General features: G+C 43.8%; 1 protein-coding gene across 1 annotated transcript; it reads right to left on the bottom strand.

The window, feature by feature from the left end:
* Positions 1 to 151: 151 nt before the first annotated feature.
* On the bottom strand, positions 152 to 22528 carry ZCCHC14 (zinc finger CCHC-type containing 14). Its single transcript, XM_081963135.1, has 13 exons — positions 21423 to 22528; positions 17709 to 17835; positions 10774 to 10847; positions 8360 to 8431; positions 8026 to 8135; positions 6456 to 6550; positions 6271 to 6325; positions 5501 to 5786; positions 4845 to 4936; positions 3998 to 4122; positions 3684 to 3827; positions 2183 to 3604; positions 152 to 1004 (listed from the first exon to the last, which is right to left on the bottom strand). The coding sequence occupies exons 1-13, from the start codon at positions 21996 to 21998 to the stop codon at positions 949 to 951; spliced, it is 3234 nt and encodes a 1077-aa protein (XP_081819261.1). The 5' UTR covers positions 21999 to 22528; the 3' UTR covers positions 152 to 948.
* Positions 22529 to 22663: the final 135 nt, after the last annotated feature.

A 22663-nucleotide genomic window follows, 5' to 3' on the forward strand; every position in this document is an offset into this window, starting at 1 on the left:
TACTTTGTATTTGACGCTGTGCCTTCTAAACCCAACAAATTCCTGGAAGAGTCTGAATTTTAAAATTTATTACAGATGCAGAACACCATTTCCTACGGCAGAAACCGCTGAATTGTTAACACTTCCTTAAATCGTAGAAGAGAATTTAAAAAAAAAATACCACTGAGTCTCTGGCACTAGACCCTTGGAGACTTAAGTTTAATCCACTGCTGGTTAGTCCTACATTAAGAGGAATTGCTGACCAACGTGGTATATAAAACTGTTTCCAGAATGAAGCATTCACCTCTGTTCTTTGGGAAGAAAAAGAGGGTTATGATTTTTCCTTTATTAGACGACCATGTAGCCTGCTGGTACCTGCTTCCAATCTCTCTTCCCCTGACCTCAGTTTGCTAGAAGTGCAGATAGTCAGAACAGAATTATACATTCTTCCGTAGTGCAACCCATTAAAATCCCAGAGTGTAGTGCCTGATTTATTTTGAGAGGAAGAAAATTAAAAGGAGATATGTTTAACTAGCTTCCGAGCGTCCAGCAGGCGAATGGCAACGGTTGCACCACCGGCCTTTAGCTCTCTCTCCAACTCCAGATTATAACGTAGCTGCCCAGGAGTTTAATTTTCCAGCATGGAAGGTGAAATTATGGCAACATTCTTCGGCAAAAGTGCAGCAGTTTCTATACAACAAGAAAAGACAGTTTGGCCAGTCTCGCCTATCTTCGGGGAGATCCAACGTTAAAATCTGTTTTGGCAATTCAGGAAAAAAAGGGGGGCTTGGAAACCCCCCCCCCCGCCCCCCTCTCCTAAAGTTTCAGTTCCTTCCTAGGGTTGAAGTAGAGCACCTTTGGATTAAAAAAATAACATTAATAAGCTCAACAGATAGACTCCCAATCTGAAGTTCCCTAATTATTTCATGGCCATTTTGCCATCACAAAATATTGCATCTGAAGTTAAGCTCAGTCCGTGGACTCTAAACTCTCAGCCGGGGGAGCGTATTTTAACCGAAATGTACCTGAAGGAAAAAGAAGGAAGGTTCAATTAGCACAGTTTTGCAATCCAGGTTGTAAGAATCCCAGTTCAGATTCATAGATTCTTCAGGTATTGGGGACACAATACAGGCAGCCCCCGACTCGCAACCACAATTGGGAACAGAACTTCCACTGCCAAGCAAGGAAGTTGTTAAGTGAGTCATGGCCAATTTTACAACTTTTAGTTGAGTGAATCCCTGCAGTTGTCAAATGAGACCTGCGGTCGTTAAGCGGATCTTGGCTTCCACAATTGACTTTTCTTAGCGGAAGCCAGCTGGGAAAGTTGCAATTGGGGATCACATGACCCCAGGAAGCTCCACCCCCCCATCGTAAATACGTGCTGATTGCCAAGCGTCCCAATTTTGATCACAGGAAGGTGGGGGTGCTACGCGCATTGTACGTGTGAGGACTGTTCCCAAGTCACTTCAAACAGCCACTAAATAATTGGTTGTAAGTCAAGGACTCCCTGTAATTGTTCATCTTATAGACCGTTTTCTGAAGGAAGTCGAGACATCCTTATGAGCTGCAGTGGTTAGAGGGCAGTACTGCAGGCTCCTTCTGCTGACTGCAATTTGGCAGATTGAATCTCACCAGGCTCAAGGTTGACTCAGCCTTCCATCTTTCTGAAGTGGGTAAAATGGGGACCCAGATTGTTTGGGGAGCCATAGGCTGACTCTATCAACCGCTTGCAGTGGGCTATAAAGCACCGTGCAGCGGTATATAAGTCCAAGTGCTCTTGCTATCTTGGGGGCTACACTGACTGCCTTCCCATCTCAGCCTCCCCAGGCCAGACCCTTCAGCTGCTCCTGTTCTACAGAATGCTAAAAAATGATTTTTAATATTCTGCCTTTCTTCTGAGTTCAGGAGACTGGTCCTCATGATAACCTTCTGAAGTAGACAGGGCAGAGAATGTGGGACTGGCACCCAGGCCTTCTGCACTCCAGGCTGTGTCCTTCACAACCACAGACCAATGCTTCTACTAGGGACATTCGGGGACTGGATAAAATCTGGCAAAGAACGGCAAATTCACACTTGCATTTTCAACAGGGTTCTTTGCCCCTCCCAGTGCCCAGAACCACAGTGCCCAGAACCACAGTCCCCGACTGCCTTTTTGGGGGGCAGCCCCATCCATCCACCTCCGACAAGCCACGTCCCTCCTCACCTTGTCGATTGAAATCCATCGGTGGCTGCTTGCAGTCTTGAGCTCGGTGGCCGCTGGCTCCACAGTTGTAGCAGGAGAGGTTCCCGGGCTTCTTGTGTCCCGAGCCACCGCTGTTGTGCACCATCCCCTGGGCCTGGTACACCCCTGCAGTGCCGGCCATGAAGCTCTGCATGGGGGGCACCGCAAAGGCGGACTGTCCGCTCATGAGGGAGTCCGGTGTGGGACCACTGCTGTACGGAGAGTGGACCATGGGGAAGGCCGAGCTGCTGTTGTACTGCTGGGGGTTGACGTAGCCGTTGCTGCACAGAGGATTGAAGGGCAGGAAGGGGAACGTAAACATGGACGGCCCTGAAAAGGGGTGCTGGAAGTAGTTTGTGTAGCTCACAGTCATGCCGCTGGAGCCGCAGTTCCCGCTGCAGCCGCAGGAACTGCAGACCATGCAGCTAGGCGGCTGCTGATGCTGGTGGTGGTGGTGATGGTGATTGTTCTGGTTGGGGACGGGCAGGTTCCCCGCGGAGCCGCCCCCACCATAGAAGCTGTTCTCCGCAGCCGAGGACAGCGTGGGGCTGGAGCTGGGAGGGGGGCAGCTGGGCAGGCTGCCCATGTTGGCGAAGGAGGTGGCGAGGTGGCTGCTGGAAGACACGGCAGGGTTGCTGTTTGCGCAGAAGGTGCTGCTGGGCATGGGGGCCACCGGCATGCCGCTCATGGCGGAAAAGGCCACTTTGGTGTTGGCGGTGTACAGAGCCGTCCGGGGGCTGATTATTGCTGGGGAGACGCTGAATTGCATACTGTTGGAGCAGGACGGCTGCCCCGCCAGGGTGGCATCGGTGGGCACAGATGAGGAGACCAGCAGCTTAATGGGGGGGCGTGCCATGTGGAAGACCGTGCTTGAGGTGACGGTGGCCGTGGTGCTGGTCTCCACCAGGATGCCCGGGGGCTGGGATGGTTTCGCCATTCGGTCCAGTGCGGGCGCGTGGACCAATTTGGATCGGAGGCCGAAATGAATGGAAGGCGTGGAGGGGCCATTTTCAGGGACCGCCGAGAGCACCTGCAGGGGCTGATGTGGAGGCACCGGGATCCGATCCGCCAGGGTGTTTCCAAAGCTCTTCTCCATCTTGACGCTGTTCTGGGGGGGCCCGCCTGGGAACTTCGTCCTGTCCTCTAAAGGTAAAAGCGAGTGCATAGGTGAAGAAAGGAGCTTCAGGTCTGCATTTCCACGCTCGGGCTTGTGCATAGAGTTTAATATTCGAATCGGAGTGGCCGTCATCTGTCCTGGCAAGGAGTGGTGAGCCGTCGGACTAGACCCCGACTCGTTCTGTACGGGCAAAACCTGAGCGGTGGGCCGGGCCGAGCTGGAGCCGAAGTGATTCAGGATCATGACTGGCTTCTCCTTCTCCGAGGGCTCCGGGTGGATCTCCACACCTGCAAGGCAAACGGGATCAGCTGCAGCACACCGGCCCAGGAAGGCCCAGGGGCTGCCACAGAATGTAAGGGCCCTTACGCCTCTCGTTCTCCTCGGCGCTGTCCGAGCTTTCTTCCCGGGGCTGCATGCCCATGGGGCTGGAGGACGAGCTGGAGGACTCCGAGGAACTGCCTTCCCGGGGGGGCGTGGTGGAGACGGTCTGATCCACGTCCACGTGCAGCTCTTGGGGGAGAGAAGCAGAAATCCTCATCAGAAACAAGAAGGCGAGGGCTGCGATTATGCGAGCTGCTTTCTAAGGGAAGCTCCCCACCTCCCTTAAGAGGAAGGTGAGGAACGGCTCCAGACAGCACTATTGGGGGAAGCGCACTCATCTGACGGGGGGACCCGTTTACCTGTGGCATGGTTCCCATGAATGCTCTGTATGGGGTTGATGTGAGTGGTGGGAGGAACTCTGGCCACCCCAGAGCTGACCGATGGGGAGGGGGCTGGGTTCATGGTCCGCTTCTCTGACTTTTCTCTGCCGTTAAGAAAAGGTTGAGAAAACACTTGAATACAATCGTCATGCCTCCTAGCCAGACTGCAATTTTTCAGATGCGTATCCATGGGTAACCCCTTTCCCAACACCAATTAATAGGTGCTTTTTCTGTGAGCATGGGATCATCCAGAGCTGGTACAGGTACAGATCCTTCAGAGGGCAGTTCAGAGTTGCAATGAGCCTGCACAAAAGGAACTTCTGACGGGTCCTCGTACTTCCAGACATTACCTCATTCCCACCGTCACGTGACTCCAACTCAGGTGCATGGAGCCTGGCTCACTATTAGGGGCAACACTGCAGTCACGTGACCCCGATTTTCAGTGTTCCCCACCGGCTTCCCATTCAGTCAATGGGGAAGCTGGCAGAAGTCGGACGTTGTGGTCACATGATGTCCTCTTGGACAATGGCAATCGGATGGCCAGCATAACCATCGACAAATACTTTACAACTGTGTTGCTTAGTGACAGCATTGTCTTTGTAAGTTAAGGAGTGAACTGGCTACAGAACATTCTGTAACAGAAATCGAATGACACACACACCCCCCAAAAAATCCAAGATCAAATCTGTCCCACTTCTTTTTTAAGAATGTACACTACATTCCTAAGTTGTTGGGAATGATGTCTTAAAAAACAAATGTATTTAGTACTAGTTACAAATCACCCTGAGAGAGGAAAACTGCTTGTCTTTCTTCGGCTGATACTTACTTTTCCAATTCCAGCTGCGTCTTGAGTTTCTTCTTTGCTCCCATGGTGAGTGTTTCAAACTTATTAAGATCTTCTTCGGTGAGGCTCAAGAACTTGTGGAGAAAGACAAATAATCAGCATGTTTTCTAAACATAAAAGTAGTTGTGAAATTGAGGATACTAAGGCAGGTATAATGAACGGGGATATATTCCAATAAAGAAGAGAAAAATATTAAAGAGATTAAACTCAGCCTTGAACTAAATTCAATTTATAGCTAAAGGTATACCAAAATACTCGGATTACTAGAAGATGCCCATTAGAGCTGCTCTGGGTCTAAATGGCATAATTCACCTTCACCAGAGGGCACCCCACTATCGTTTTTAAATCAGAATAAGATGGTCGTAGCTTTACAACATCCTTCTGCAAAGAAGTACTACATTTTAACTACTTCTCACTAAGCCATTTCAAAAGTAGTATTCCTCTAAGTTAAGCCTACGCTGGCTTTACCAATAACTTTCCAGATTATTGAGAAATTCTGCTTGCTAGAAATAACAGTTTGTGAATGGTGAAACTGAGTCGGGAAGGGAAGGGCAGGCACGGGGAGGATGGGGAAGGGATGGGGAAAAATAGAAACAGAAAAAAAACACTAAATTCTTCTGGTGAGGCCTGCATCATACCTTCTCCATTGTCAACTGTTTAAAAACCGGATAGTATTTGTGCAACCGCAGTTTTCGCAGCCAATCTAAAATTCCGTTTTGCTCCTGGGCCTGTGGGTTTTGTGGACTCGGAGCCATTAAAACAGGGGAAGAGTTTTCTCTCTGGCTGCGGCTACATGCTAACGTGGGCCCAGCCCCACCTGAATGAGAGCAGTGGGAGAGGGCAATGGCTGCTGCGCCCGGATGAGGCAGGTGATGCTGAAGACTGTTCTGGGCGGCCTGGACACCTGCAACCCCACAGATGGGCCTGTAAGAGAGGAGGAAAGCCAGATAGGAATGAAGCATTCCCTAGGAAGTAATGGGTACCCCAGATAGTCCTCGAGGTACGACTGTAATTGAGCCCCCGCAATTACTACCATGAGTCGCGACAGTCGTAAAGCAGGCCGCGTGGCTGAACCCGAAGATATGACCTTTTTGCAATGGCCATAAAGTGAATGCTGTGGTTGTTAAGCGAACCCACTGCTCACTATGGGGGTGTTTTTTGCTGGAAACGGGAATAAAAGCCAGCAGAAACGAAAATACCTCAGCAGGGCAGGGAGGGAGCCTTGTTCAAACGAGGGGGTCAATGTAATGTGAGCAATAAGAAGTTCTCATATGAATACAAAGTATGAAATTCATCAAAACAAGGAGGCTGACTGGGAATTAGCCAAAGCCATTTCCCCTCATTACACAGGAAGCGGAACAACATTTCAATTTTTCTGCATTCTACCCGCTCCCTAAATTCACCTCACCTTCCAGAGGCAACTAGCGTCGTACCCACTTTGTAAAGGGAAGAATTGCCAGGACCTAAAAACAAGGACATCACAGTATTTAGAGAGTTATTATTTGACTGTCTTTTTATATATACATATACAGAAACATGCACACACACCCATTTTAGGGGAGGGTTGAGGTGGCATTTGCTCTTTAAACTCACTTGAACTCTGATATTGTGGGGAGTGACATGAAGTGCTGAAAAATTTCTTGACGTGGTCATTTTTCCAGATATGGGACGGTAAGGATGCCAAATACCTGCAAAATTATTGTGATGGATGATATTTTCCTAACTTCAGGCAAAACCAAGCAAAACCAAGACTTCAAAAATGAAGTCGCACTGCACAGAACTCATTAGGAAATTACAAATATATGAAGTATTGAAGTCACTGAAGAGACAACTGGGGACAGATTCATGAAACAGCCACGATCCTCTTTATCTATGAGTTAAATCTGCCAAGACAATTGATTTAGAATTAGGTGGACCTCGACTAATAACCATTTGTTCAGTGACCGTTATAAGGACACTGTTCCTCACACTTGGAACTGTGACAGTGTTAAGAGATAAAGTCCGAATCTCTTAACGACCCGTGATTCGCTTAACAGCATCACTTAGGGACAGAGGTTCCAGCCCCAGCTGTGGTCATAAATCGAGGACTACTTATAAGTGGTCAGACTAAAACTTTCTTGCCCATTATATTTCATGTAAGCAAATAATACTGCTCGTGTAATTTAATTAATTGCTTCTGCCAGCTATACAGGAGTTTCAATTGTTTCGACTCTGGCTTTCCGCTGATGGCTACTATTATTTTTTAAGCAGATTTGGCTTACCAAATGCAACTGGCCCTTAAGATTTATTTTTTCTGCTAAAGTTATTCATTTTTCTTATTACTCTACCCACACAATATCTCTTTTTAAGTTGTTTGCAACAGCTTCCTGTCCGTTCCCAAATCTAGTACAAGCTTCTCAAACTCCGCTACATGTACAGTAGGTTAATTAAATAAATAAAATGCTTCAGAGTGATCCGTCCTGTGATTCTCACTTGTCTGGCTCTTATCAGCTTCAGTCATCTCAAAGCCTTCTTGTTTCCTGAAATAACCCTCTTTCCCCCCCCCTTTTTTTTTTTTGTTCTTCCCATCTGAAGTTGTCCCTCCAAGTTGTTTTTCTTACTTTTATTCCCTTTTCAAAGCTTGCTTTATCTGGGAAACTTCTCAAGTAACTCTAGAGTGCATGTATTTTTGTCATTTTGCCAAAGCAATTGCAATTAAAACAATGGTAGGCCTCTCAAAGGGAAGACCTATTAAACCTAATCCTGCATAGCGCTAATTAGGAAGCTAGATCTGGGTCTGAAATTATGCACTTCCAAGGGACCAACAACCCCCCCCCTCTCTCCCCCCAGCAGCTCCCCCAAGGGGACTGTATGAATTCCTACAGAGTAGAATTGTGTGAGGACTCTGGTACAGAATTACAGAACTGGGCATTGTTAATGAAAGCAGGGTGTGAGAACCTAAAGGTAGATGAGCCATATGAGAATCTAAGCAGGGTTTCATAATTTGTGCTAAGAAACTATTACTAAGTAACTGCAACCGAAGCAAGTGATGAAACAATGGCAATTAAATCAGAGTTATTATTACTTACTGAAATAGTTCAATTCATTAACTGAACAATAAAATAATAATTGAAAGTCACACACCCGCACCCAGACAAATTTCAGAAACAAGTTCAAAGTATACCTAAGATCTGATTCCAAGTCCATATGGCTTCTTTCTAAGTAAAATGAATCTGGACCAGCTAGAAAAGGAATGAATTTCTCCAAATTTTCTTCTGGACACAACTGACCTAACTAAGAAAGAAAAGGTCGGCTTTTATTATTGGTACTGTACTGCACTGCTTGTCATAGCAGCACATGGATTACTTAAAATATTCAATATGAAACTGACATATAGCATGCAAAAAGTAATTTTATTAATTCTATTTCTTTTAAAAGAAGCTGTGCAAGATACAGCGTATAGTTATATGTGCTTCCAAATGTACCTTAAAAACACCAATTGTACAAAATCATTTTACCTTTGAAATGAAATCAGTCACTTCGGCAGAAGACTTCGTTACCACTGTCACTGAAGAATCAGACCATAAGACCTAAGGAAACAAGAAACCTTTGCTCACCTTCATCAAGCAACTTTAGAATGGACGGTCAGTCAGACGGACGGGGCTGGACTGAAGCCTTGTACAGTGGGGCAATTCTGCCTGTGCTTCTGAAGATTACAATGTTTTCCCCAAAGTGGACTTAAACAATTCCACTGGCAGGATGCTTTTATCCCACCACCGCACAAAGCAAAAAAATTGGCTTGGGTTTATTAATCGGCATTAATTTTTAATGTTCATTTTAAAAACATGGCAATGGCCAGGCCTCTCACGTGTGCCGTGTAAAAATTAGCATAGTGGGATATTCTACAGCAATCCTTGTTTTCTTCATTGATTTTTATAGTACTGTAATCAAAAGACGGTGGGCAACGTATCCCTTTGTTGCTCTCTTGTATATATTTACTACCCCTGATCGAAGATCAGAATACAAAACTTTTCTTCAAATTAACAAAATGTACTTTAGAAGCATATTTGATCTCGTATTGGTGAGACTGGCCATTTTGGTAGCAAAGTCAACAGGGGAAACCAGGTACGCTTAATAGCCGCATGATTCACTTAACAACCGCAGTGATTTGCTTATCAACCATGGCAAAAAAAGTCATAAAATCAGGCATTTAACACTTAAAATAACTGCTTAGCAATGGAAATTTTGGTCCCAATTGTGATTGTTGAGACTACTTGTATAGTGCCCTAACCCTAACCCTTTTCAAAGCTCGCACATGGGCATCTGATGTGTTCCAGACTCCTATCAAGAGATGACACAAGCTCCTGAGCTGTGCGTGTGTGTGTGTGTGTGTATTTGTAAGAGGATGTACCAAACCCCCTAAATCTGCATCTTTTTCTCCCTGCAAGTTCAACCAGCTGTCTGAGAGCACCTCTTGAAAGTCCATAGAACAGGGGTGTCCAAACTTGGGAACTTTAAGACTTGTGGACTTCAACTCTGGCTGGGGAATTCTGGGAGTTGAAGTCCACAAGTCTTATAGTTCCCAAGTTTGGACACCCCTGCCATAGAAGCTGAGTGATTAACTGAATCCACCCGTACTTAGAATACAAGACATAGGCGAACCCAGTGTGCGTTTTGCACGTATCGTATCTAGGGGACAGGTGGGGAAATACTGCCACTATCCTTTTTAAAAACAAGCAGGGAAGAGATGAGCAGGATGTTTCCACACTATATTAACCACCAAAATGCATGCATTTTTCCAGCCCTGAGGATACTGCCAAAAGCACTGATGGGAGGAAAGAGTTTCAAAATACATTACGTAATTCAGGAATTTCCTTTTTCCAGCCTTTGCTTAACTTAAACTGAGAAACAAAAATGGTCAGGCAGCGTCGATTCTTCCTGGGGTTTTGTTGATTTCTTTTGCTTCCCCTGGCGCGCGCTCTCCCCCCTCTTTCACACACACACACAGCATGCAGGGGGAAGAATAACACTTCTGGACGCGTTTAACTGTGGCTCCATTTACGTGGCTTTTTGCTTGCTTTTCCAGATATTTGTAAGAAAGAAAAGTGCCCTCAAAATCCACCCCCACCCCCCAGTTTCTGTTAGCTTTCATAATATTCATGTTATGTATGTGTCCCTGTGAAGTAAGGTAGTTCTGCAGAGGTTCAGGGGTCACTTTTCCTTGGAAATCTGTTTCTGCAGATTGAATTAAAGCTCAGAATGCACACCTTTCCTTCTTTTAGGCTCTCAGACTAGAGAGGCCAGTTGGTGCCTGTCTTGCCCCTCAGGCTAGACTCTCAGGGGATGGAATGTGTAGTCTAAATATATCAAAACAAAATCACGGGAATTACGGGACTTTCCCTATCCTGTGAATAGAGCTCAATTATCATATTGTATTATTTTTAGTTTTAGATATTCAAAATCTTCCAATTTTTTTTTTCTCGCTGCATTTTGTATGATTAACCTCAAGGCACGAGATAGATACCCAACAACTTTAATGAGTTATTATTTAACAGGAGGGCACAATTGCTGTATCGCTGCTTTATCATGGTTTCTTTAGAAACGCTTATTATGGCGTGAGTGCTGCACGTTTCTCCTTGTATGTACACAATTAGACTGGGTGATGAGCAAATGATTGACGTTCTTTTAGCACATCTTGAATGTAAATGAATAATTAAAGTCCTTTCATTAAAAAAAAGGTACAAGCAGACTATTTCCTACAACATGAAGTGGTAAATGTCCAAGCCACATAATTTTGGAATCAGAGGTAATGTAAAATTGAATATAATATGTTTTGAGAGGCAAACTATTATTTTAAAGAAAGCATGCTGAATGCTCCACATCTGGTTTCCTTCATCTCACTTGTATTTCCTTGTAAATCTTTGATACTCACCTCAAAAGAATAGTCAACAATCCTATCATTCTTCTTGTGTGATAATCCCTTTAATTCCACCTTTTCGACGCTCACTGTTAAGAAAAAGAAATACGTGTTACATATGGAAGGGCTACAGGCCTATTCTCTTTGCTTGAAAAGCAGAGAGGGCTGCAGGCATCCGCGATTACTCCTACTGGCCCACACCTGGATGGCAAATTCCATCCATGATGCCTGGATGCTTTTTGTTAATGCCACATGCGAGTAGGTACAAGCAACCCAAAGTCATGGAACCAGGTTTGCCGAGGTGTCTATGGAGATTCTCAATCGTCCAGGTCACAGTTGTCCCAAAGGTACTTTTCCCAAAAGACAATTGGACGGTCTTGTTTTTTTCCTTTGAAAAAAAAAAAAAAAAAGCTGCTTGGATGAGAAGCGAAATGTTTTCAAAGAAAACAAAATCTAGACAGTCCAGGTACCTTTTGGAAAAAGCACTTTTGGGATAGGTTCACCAAGTGTTTGAATTTGAATGGCGAGTTCTAGCTTCAAAAACCAAGATGGCTCCTTAGACCTTACAAAACATGAAACAATACATTTGCTAATTGTACTGCCAGCTCTCCTTTTCTGCTGCTTTGTGAAAGAAGACCCAACCAGCAGACCAGGTCAGCAAGGGAGCCATCTCAAGATCCCTCAGGTCCCCAGCCAGGTCTTGAGGGACTTCAGGAGAACAAGAGATAGAACTGACCTCACTTGGGGTGGGGTGGGATGGAGAATGTTCCATAAGGTGGGTGCCATGGCAGAAAAGGCAACCTCCTTGGGCCTGCCAACTCCTTAACAGATGGGACCCACAGCATGCTTCTTTTGCCAGATCTGATGGGCTAAATATTTTTTAGGCAGGCAACACACAAATGCCACAGTCAGTGCCTTAAAGGTTTTTAATGTGTATAAAATGCTCATCTTTGAAACAAGAGTTGATTATCCCCTAGAGCAAGAATTTTTAACGTTTGCTGAATAACATGCCAGCAGCTACAAAGAACAAGTTTAAAAATACCCATGTGTGTATACCGAATATTAATCTCGCTTGGAAAAGCTAACATTGTTTAAAAGCACTTTTCCTAACTAACATTCCCATTATGTTCTTTCTCACTTGGCTCAAAAGACATTTTCTCCCTATGTGGTAAATTAACAGTTTAAAAACCTTTAAAGTTCCTATTTATTCTATCTTTCTGCAGAAAAGTCATATGAACTGAATCCAGTTGAAGCATCAACTGGATTAATGCTTACATTTGTGTCATAATTAAATGCTCTTAATGTTATTTTTCATCTTTTAATTCATAGGAGGTAGTTTCCACCTAAACCTTTATCAGAAATTGAACTAATAGGAAAACAGATCATGCCCTCAGTAAGCAAGTGCTGTAAATCAATTATTATTTAGATAACCACATCATAGGCACCCTAATACCAAGAAAGAACTGAATAGTTTTGAAAGAATATAGAATAATTGTTTGATTGACATCAAATAGCTGCTTGATTGAGAAAAAGAGAAGTGTATCCATATTACTAACTTTGCACTAGCTATCCCTAAAAGTGTCACATGGTTTCATTAGCACTTCGACACAAGAGAACAGAAATACAGTTTCATATAGATATATATGAAAATATGGGCAATTTTGAACGTTCAGTAGTTCAGAATTGTTCCTAGCCAAGGTAAACTAATGAACAGGCAACGAGATAACACGTTTAGACAGGAAAATAGGATAGTATTCTCTAATATTTCAACTTGTTTTATACCTAGTTTTTATAAGGATTCCACCATAAAATGCGAGAAACAGAAATTTAGCAGCTTTGTAAAATGGCCACAGTAAAGGGGAATATTTTGTCTGGCTCTGATCTGCCAGAATGAATTTTTAATAAAATATTGTAGCAACAGAAACTCGTCACAATTGCCATTTCTTACTTCTTTTTCTCTGTTCTTACACCAGGAAGATGCTACATGTGAGAGAACCACCAGAGAGACTTATACAAGGATGGCAATGCTAATGTATCTAGTTATTACCTTTCTGCCACAAATGTAACCATAGATTCATGAAACACACATTGGAAACCCATTAAACTCCACACATGTGGACAACATGTGGACAACATTCAGTTCCAATTTACAGTACTAATAGACTTAATTTCCTGCCTGATTCCACAACTTCATTCCTTTTTGTTTTCAGACTGTGAATAACTTTTTCATGTATTTCCAAAAGCAGGTTCAAGATTAAAAGATCTTGGGCATCTTTTATTATTTGGTTTCCTTTCAATATTAAAAAAAGTTAAAATCAAAACAAAATGGGAGTTCAGTGACTAGACAAGTAGTGAAGTCAGCATCTTAAGATAACCACAATGCCCATTAAGCATATTGGGAATTATGAGAAAAACACATAACTGCTATTTTGATGACATGAGTAATCTCTGGGACAGGAAACTAAAACTCCGATGAACATTATTTTTGCACAAATAGCCGGACTTTAATTTATTATGCTGTCAGTTAAATGACATTCTTAAAAATGTTCTCCAGATAACTGGGTTGTATATACTAGTTTATGTATGTAGACTTATCAAAAACCACATACATTTTTTCAACAAAAAATATTCTACTGGCCTAGATTAGAACTAAGTAGCCTATGTCTTTCAATCTTCAAGGGAAAAAATGTAAACTAGGTCTACAATAGGATATAACCTGCAAGTTCACACCCTCTACATCAACTACAAAAACAATAATAGGTACTGTTCTGTCTCTTTTTAAAAATCAATCAGTCAATCAAATAATGTCCTTAGGATCCTTTGATCTCAATATACTTGAATTTCTGTAATAATGCTTGACATATCTTATCAAGTTAATTTGAGCTAGTGACCGTATCTTCACCACAATAGAATTCCAATCTATGGGGTCGCACTTAGGCAGTCACTTACTGTACGCATTGGTTTCACAGTGAAGACACACAGATTAGAAAGGCCCTAGAGCACAGGCATCCAACCTTGGCAATTTTAAGATCTGTAGACTTTAACTTCCAGATTTCACCAGCCAATTTTGAGAACTGAAATCCACAAGTTGATACTCCTGCCCCAGATGATACTGGTACTGTAGTATAATTGCAGAAACACCCCCCCCCCCCCACACACACACAATGACAGAAAGCAACACCCCTCCCCCAAGCTTGGCAACAATTGTAATAGCTGTAGGAGCAAGTGACTGGACAACCTTCTGCAGATTAGTTGCCCCGACTTGAAGCACTGAGTCACCCATTACAGAACACTGGACCCCAATAAGCTCCAATGAAAGTTTCCTGTGAATTTTGTAGAGATGAATGTTTTTACCCACTTCGAAGGAGGGTGGGAGTGGGCAGCTTGCACCTGTACCACTTTCGGAAGCAACTAAACTCCTCCGTCTGCTGAAGCAGAGGAAGAAGGAGCCCCGTAGGCCCTGAGCTAAGTGTCTCCCTCCAAGAGGTGCAAGACTCGCCTCACCTGTCTCTGTACTAGCAAGCCAACATTGCCCAATCTTGGTTTGGAGCCCTATGATTCCTGACGTCAGGAGGGCTTGCAGAATAACACAGCAGTCAAGAGCAACTTCCTTAGGATCTAGGGAAGGCTTAGGACTGCCTACTTAGCACCTTTGTTACCTGTCATCATCTCTTATTTCACCCGGGCATCAAACCTCTGTCTCTGAACAGTGCACAATTGCATAATTGCATGCAAACTCTTTATTTTGGCATTACTGCATTGTAACTTTGGTCTGTGACGGTCAATGAAGATTGACAGGTAAGCCTTGAAGAAGATGCGGCAGACCAGATGACAGGCAGGCACAATATTATGCAGAAACAAGGACAGTGCCTCCAGGGGTAATCTTTTCAAATTCGGAGACAAACAACATTAGAACCGTGAAAAGACAGGGATTTCATGCATTTCAAATGAACATGGATTTCCTTAGGAAGGATTTCAACTCCTAAATCATTTCTGCTAAGTATTTAACCTACTGCTGAAAACTGTTTTTTCCCCTCCCTAAATATTCTTCCTCTTTTGCCAATTCTACACTGTACACATTAATTCCAATCTTAACAGCAACAACCCCCCTCTGCCCAAATCACCAATCGTATGCATTAGAGGAGGGGGGGGGTAATTTATACTCAAAAGAGCTTTGATAAGTAGTACTAAACCAACAATATTCCTTAGGGGTCAGTCCATATTGCTGTTTGTGTGGGGAAGCAATGGCCTGAAATAATCAGCCGCCACCTCTTTCAGATTAAAAGCTGGCTGCTTTCATGTCTCAAGGCAATTCACATCCCCTGTCAAGCATTTACTTCGAGAAAGCCACTGGATTCCCCTGGTAGCGCCTTCTCCAATCACCTGAAAAAGCAGTTGTGGCCATAAGCACAATGAACACAGTAGTTTGGTCTGGTGATATCCTCGCCCTCATCAAAATATAACATAACTATTCCTAATAAACGGTTTACAAGAATAAATTATTTAATCGGTAGCCTTATCCAATCACAACCTGAAAATTGTAAGTAGTTCAACAGAGTCACAGAGGGCTTTTTGCAAGCAGTCTTTGTGACCATACTGCTTTTCTTTCAGCTGGGAATCAAAATAATGTAATTTCATCAGCACTGTCCCTTCAACTTAGTTAAAAATAGCACAAGTATGATACACTAATGAAATGGATATGCTCAATGCAGTGAGGTAATGCAATAAATCAATGGTCTTTCCTAAGAGGTGTAACACAAGTGGTTGTACAGAAAAACAGCTGTTTTTTCCCCTTGCTTTTCTTTTTTCTTTAGAAAAACAAAACACAAAACGCTGTTTCGGGGTATAGTTGCAAAATCAGAAATATTTTCCAGTTGAGAGATATAGGATTACAGCTGTTGCTTATTTCCAATTCAGCTAAACAAGTCCCTTTACTGCCTTCTTCAACTAATGACACACGGTGATAACTTTCACTCCAAAAGGCCTGCCCTGAGGAGAGAAGCTGCAGGAATATGTTGATAGGTTAATCTAAAAGGTATTAACTGTCAATGTTACAGGGTGTTTCCTACTGTATAGTCAGTTAGTTATAATGAATGCCAATCTTATTAAAAATAGAATTACCTGACAACACTCATATTCACATTTTAAAAGTGCAATCACGTGATCAACTCTGATGACCTTCTGACAACAACCGTGTTACTAACTTAACTGCAGTGATTCAACTGATTAACAACTGTGACAAGAAATGTCATAAAATGGGGCAAAATTCCCTTAACAAATGTTTCACTTAGCAACAAAAAAGTGGGCCCCAAATGTGGTCATAAGTCAAGGACTACCTGCATCTTCATTAGAATATGGACATAATCCATAAAATCATCTCAATACTTCCAAAGCAGAAACAGATGTCCTTCTCCCACCATAAATGAATAATTCTAATCTATATCAATTTTGCAATTCCTGCTTGTATGTTATTCTTACGAAATCCAGTAAATTTTGCTTTCAATATTTTGGAATAAATGCTAATGGGAAAATGTAGATGAGGCTTCTTCTCTACACAGCATTGACACTGGTGAAATATTTTAACGGACAGAAAATCGTATATGCTGCCTTAAATAAAACCTCAGGTTTCTTTACCACTGTGATTTTGGAAGGCCTGCAGTTAATTCATAAGAACATAGCTACACTTTGGAAATGTCATTTGAGCTTTACACAATGAGATAGTCATAAGGATACTTCCATATGGATTTGCCATTTCATTAAACTATTGTAAGAGCTTATGGAGTGCAGAGTTCATTTCAACATCTGGTTTAATGTATTTTATCCCACACTATGCTTTTGGAAAATATGCTGTGGTCAAGACATCTGGTAAAGTTCTAAAAAGGCATGCTGCACAGAGAATAAAATTGTTTGTACAAGAACTAAGAATAAATAATTGTGATCTTTTCATTTAAGCGGCATTGTTTTCAGGGAAACGAAATAATATGAGTTGAAATGTCCATACTTGATCAAATACTGAATTAATTTCATCCCAGAAGCACGATTTAAGTAAACTATTATCACTGAAGATTCTTTAGAATGTTTAAGCAAGACTGTTTTTTGTGTTTTGCACATGATCAACATGTCTGAATAGTTTCCAATATTTTTGGATGTTAATTTAGTGTTCCAGATAAATCTCAGAACATCAGCACACAGTAAACTTCCTGGTCATAAGTAATAAACTGTCAGATTATTTGTTTCAAAATGTGATTTAGGAAGCCTTATATCCATATATCTAACTAGCAGAAAAAAAAGAGTATACTACATTGTCTATTTCTATAGTAAAACCAAGCACAGTTTTCCATTACGAATGACTGCTTTAGCAGCTATAAGAATCTTTTATCTGAATTAAATTGCATATATGAAACATTCTTATCTAGAGGTTCCAAAATATTCTGAGGTGTAGCCTTAAAGAGCATTTGTACTGCCGTGTCAGACCGAATTCTAACGCCTCTCAATGCCCTTTTAAAGTGCAAGCAATAAGGCTTGCTTAATGAAATGTCAGATCTCCACACAATAGGACAGTCCAATCCTGAATAGATGAATCAATATCGTAACAAAAGAATTACAGCGGAGGAGAGAAATCTCATTTAAGCACTGAAAATTCAACACAACAGGGTTCTGCACTGCATGAGTTACGGGGACAAGTCTATCTGTTGTCCTTTCTTGTGGCGTGGTGTAACTATAGCAGGTAGCAGAGCTTAACAGTCATGCTACTTGAAGAAAAGAGATTCTTACATGGCCATGAGAATGATCTTCTGAAGGCAAATGGGGAAATGAATGAAACTCGTGTAATAAATCACTCCCATCCATTAAACAGAAACTTCCTGCTCAAAGGCTACCATAACTGACAGAGAATGTTCTCCCCACACACACACGCAAATAGGAATATTCAGCAAAACTTTGGGATGTACCTTTGGAGTGCTTCCCTGAAGGCCTCTTAGGCAATGACTCCTCAATGGAATGTGCTGATGTGTGGAGTGCGTTCTCTAAGCTGTTACCCACCACGTGGTTTATGGGGGTCTCAGATCTCGGAGTGACCTAGGTAAGAGAAAAAGTACAAAAAACAAACCTGTCAATTTGGCTTACGTGAGTTAAAAATATTCTTAAAGTCCAGTTATTTCTAAAACAACGTTCTTATTTTCAACTTGCTATCTTTTAGAAAGCATCTTCAGGCCCCCAAATCTCATTACAGAACATCAATGATCATATTTTTGTTATACCTATGTTAATTTGCGTTCTATTAAAAGTAATTCTCAAAGCAAAACTATCTGCTGTGTGTCTCAGACAAGGTCCCGAGGTTGTCACATTTCATTTTGTTTGAAAAGACTTAAATCTTGCCCTAGTCTCACAGACTTCACTAACCAAGTAATTCCGGTGACTGACTAGCAAATACATGGACCAAAAAGGACCAAGTACTTCCAAGTGCTGCACTTAAGATACCAACTGTTGTTCTACTTAGCTATCTAAGAACCGCTTCTGCTGAGTCAATAGCCTCAGATACATTGTGTGAATTTTCTCAGCAGGAAATGTAACGAAAATGTGCTTTATAGCAGGACACATTTCTTTTAACTCAATATACTCCAAATCCTTTTTACTACAGGTAGGTGGGTTTTTTAAAAAAGCAGACCACTGGCAAAAGAGGTCCCCTACATGCCACTTCCTCTGTAACAGAGCTAGCCTGCCCAAGGTAGGATGCTAGGTGACCTAATCTATGTTTGAAAATTGGCCTCAGGTTGCTGTTCATCATCTAGGCCTTCTTGATTCTCTTACTTCTCCTGGCCAAGATCAAATGCCTTCCATACAGTATCAAGCCCATCATTTTCTCCCATTCCTCAGCCCAGGGGCAATTCACAGAGCTGCATCTGGCCATTCACTATTACTACACTTTTAATGCCCAGGGCAAACCATTTATTTCCAATACATAACTGACCCTATTGCCACTCTAAACAGACTTAAAAAAAAAAAACCATCGAAGCCTTTTTATCTTTTTACCAAATATACTTGCAATGGCTAAGTAAGTGAAAGTGAAAACAAACTTTATTCCAAATGATGTACGTGTCCATCAACCATGCAGAAATTGGAATTTATAATTCAAGATAGCAAGAACTCCAAAGGTTTTTCAACGTTAAATAAAAATAGGCAAGTATGAGATTTGCTGTCAATGTAACTTAGGCTACAAAGTTATCTGCAGTAAGGATTGTTGTGCTAGGCACAAAAATGTATCATGTCAAAGATTATTCATAATCCCCGCAATCATTTTATTTCAACTCCATATAGCATTAATGCCTCTGTGGAATAGTAAGCAAACCTACTTAGACACTGGTTTTACAAACTAATCAAATCAGTTACAGCAGTGTTTCTCAAACTTGGCAACTTTTAAGATGTGTGGAATTCAACATTGTATCAGCTAGCCATGATATAACAAAACACTACCAAACCTAGGAAGCTAGAGGGGGGAAAAGGAGAAAAACCTATGGAGGATTAGTGATGAAGAACACTTATCAAATGTGTCAACTCAGCCTGCTTTTGCCTAACATCCCAAACTTGATTTGATTCACCCTTTTTTCTTTTGAGACTTTCAGGTTTAGGGTTCATTAATACCAAATTAAGCATGTTCCGCATGGAACTTTTTCTTTGAATTAGCCCATTTTTCCTCAAGTCCTAACATGCGATTTTCTTTATTTTTCTTTTTGTAAACATTATGCCATCCTTTACGTTTATTATGATTCAGGTGGACTCTCATAAAGATCTTTAAAACCAGAAATGAATACTAATCTAAAAAGAATTGTAGCACAAAGTCCCACTGAATGTATTTATTCAGTCAAGAGTTAACTGGTGTGTGAACACATTAGAATTTGTTTTACATAATACCTACAGGGTACTCTTTGTTCAAAATATTACACACCACTTTGGGGATTCCCCTTTAAAAGCCACAGTTCATCTCAGTGTATTTTCTGGCTACTCATGCAAGCCCCAGCTCTCATTCAAAATGCTTGAATTTGGCAAAGCCTGAACTATGAATTAGACTTACTTTTTTGATCCCCATAGATAGATTGTTATAGAAACACATGAAGCTAGATGCAGATGCTTACAAACAGCATTAAACAAGTATTCAATCAAGTCTTTATATCTACCAGCATCTGAGGCATTGTTGGACGATTCAGTTGCTTATGTAAATTGATGTTTAATTTTGTGTTTTTGTTTGAGAAATGAAAAAATGCCCAGGGTATTAACTTTTGACAGTTTAAGCACTGGAGTTTATACTTTAGCACACAGGATGGTAACAAAAATGTCCTCACACTGAGTTCTGTTTGATGAAATACATAACATAGAAGGTATTAACAGTACTACAGATCTTACTAGATCAGTGTGCCCCAATTTAATCATGATCTAGTTGCACTGTTCCTTATTCCAACACCGGAGGTTTTTAAGAAGAGATTGGGCATCCATTTGTCTGAAATGGTAGAGGGTTTCCTGCCTGAGCAGGGGTTTGGACCAGAGGACCTTCAAGTCCCAACTCTGTTTTCCCTATATTCTCAATTTGAACAGCCAATGGAGGGGGGGTGGGGTGGAGAATCCACATATGTATCGAAGCAAGATTGTGAAGATTACGTTCAAATTTGTGTAGTCCAAATGCAGTGTAGTCTGAAGAGCCTTTAGAGGACCGAAACCACAAATGACAAGAGCAACATGCTTGCCTCAAGCCACTTCTGAGGAATTAAACAACTGTACAACTTCCTTCCTTCTTGAATTATATCTCTGCATCAGCAAATTTAAAAGCATTTATCTCTGCTTATTTTGAAGCACCAAACGCTAATATGAGGTGCGCCAAAAACATATAAAAAGACTTACTGAAAGTTTTACATTGAGGACATTTAAAATTCACACACTTTTGAAGGATAACTAAGGAAATTAACGTTAGTAGGTCCATGCTGCATACTTCCAATGAACTACCAAAAGTTGTGAAATAGTTTTAAACAATTCTCACTGATGATGGCCAAAACATCTGTCCAGTCTCAATTCCTGGTTACTAACTCTATTTCACAAGACCAGGCTGCTTTTTCTAAAATAAACAAAAGCCTCTCCCCACCTGTCAGCCGAAAAAAAGCCCCAAATCAGCGCCTGGGGCCAACATTTATATTACAATCTCTGAACCCAAAAGGTTGGACAGCTGCACAGCTTAGCCACATCAGTATCTTCTTCCAAAGATTGGAGATGCAACTCTTGACTGAGAGATGCCATTTTCTAAAGGGAAAGGCAGTGGAAAGAGGCACAGTGGTGGCCAAGAGACAGTTGCAGGCACAAAAGAGGGGACAGAGTGTAGGACCCAGGACACACTGGAGATCTTTCTTCTCCATCCCCTCCAGCCACTGTAAACCATGGTCCATCTTCTCTCCATCCCCTCTAGCCACATAAACGATGGTCTGCTTTCCCTTCCATTTCCTCCAGCCACCATAAACCATGGCCCATCTTCTCTCCATCACCTTCACCTATCGTAAACCATGGTCCATCTTCTCTCCACCCCCTCCAGCCACCATAAACCACCATCTGCTTCCCTTCCATCCCCTCCAGCCATTGCAAAAAGCTTGGCCTGCTTCCCCTCCGCCTCCCAGCCCCGGACCCACCTTGTGGCACCCGGGACAGGTGGCGGCCGCTCCGGCTGTGGCAGCGGCGTTGGCGGCGGGGGGCCCCTTGGCGGTGCAGGCCAGGAGGCTCTGGATCTTGGTGAGCTCCTGCCTGAGCACCTGCTTCTGGTGGAAGCTGAAGGCCGGGTGGTTGGAGGCCATGGTGAAGAGCAGCAGGAACTCATCGCCGGTGCGGCCCTCGTTGAGCTGCAGCCCGTAGTTGTGGATGACCGAGTCGAGGTGCGTAAGAGTGCGGAAGAGCACGCCGGCCGCCTCGCGGTGCGACGAGCCCAGCAGCGCCAGCGAGACAAGCAGCTTGCTGCGCACCACCTCGTCCGTCAGGTTGGTCAGGCCGCCCAGGTCGGCCGCGTTGTTGGCCTTGATCTCCGAGTCGCGCAGCGAGTGGTAGTCCTTGCGGGCCAGGTCCTCCAGGCAGGCGCCCAGAAAGCGCAGCTCCAGCGGGATGCACAGGTCCAGCAGGCCGCACAGGAACTCCACCCGCTGCGGGGACGGCAGCTCCGAGAACCAGCGGTAGACGCTCTCGCGCTGCAGCCGCGGGCAGCGCTTCTCCACCATGCTGGCCCGGCGCACCCGCGGCCCTCGCCGACCCACCGACCGCCCGACGACCCACCGAGGGAGCCCGGCCGGCCGGGGAAGAGGCGGGGAGGGGGCAAGGGGGGCAGAGCCACGGGGTCGCCCGGGAGGGCGCGAGGGGCGGGGCCTGGGAAGCCCCCTCAGGGAGGGAGGGCCGAAGCTCTCCTCAGGGGGCGGCTCCTCCTTCCCGCCGCCGCCTCGGCCCGGCTCCCTCCATCCCTTGCCCGCCGAGGGGGAAGAAGGCGAGGAGGCAGCAGAAGCAGCGGCAGCGGCGGCAGGTCCTCCTCCTCACCTTCGCAGTGGCCGCCCGCTCGCCGCCGCCTCCTCCTCCTCCGCTGCCCGCCCGGCGCGCGACAAATAATTCCGCGCCAGGAGGCGACGCTGCCGGGCGGTGCTTTTCCCCCGCCGCCGTTATACGTGGGAGGGATTCCGCGGGCGGAGGGATCCCGATCCGGCGGAGAAGGTGAAGAGGCCCGGAGCGGGAGGCCGGATCTTCCTCGCCTCGCCCACGCCCCCCTCCCTCTCCCTCTCGGGCACGTCACGATTGGACCGCCTTCCCCTCCGAGGCCCGCCCCTTCATGCTGGCCTCCCTCTCACCACCCACATAACGGGACTCCGCCGGGCGGCCGCCGCTGTCATTCACGGCT

Source organism: Natrix helvetica, assembly GCF_964273705.1.
Source record: "Natrix helvetica genome assembly, chromosome: 10".
NCBI lineage: Eukaryota > Metazoa > Chordata > Lepidosauria > Squamata > Natricidae > Natrix > Natrix helvetica.

Coding starts and splice junctions, on each gene's coding strand:
- ZCCHC14 (XM_081963135.1), bottom strand. CDS start 21,998: ATGGTGGAGAAGCGCTGCCCGCGGCTGCAGCGCGAGAGCGTCTACCGC. Junction 8,136..8,359: donor TGACTGATTTCATTTCAAAG/GTAAAATGATTT, acceptor TTTCTTTCTTAG/TTAGGTCAGTTGTGTCCAGA. Junction 4,123..4,844: donor ACGCAGCTGGAATTGGAAAA/GTAAGTATCAGC, acceptor TCTTAACGGCAG/AGAAAAGTCAGAGAAGCGGA.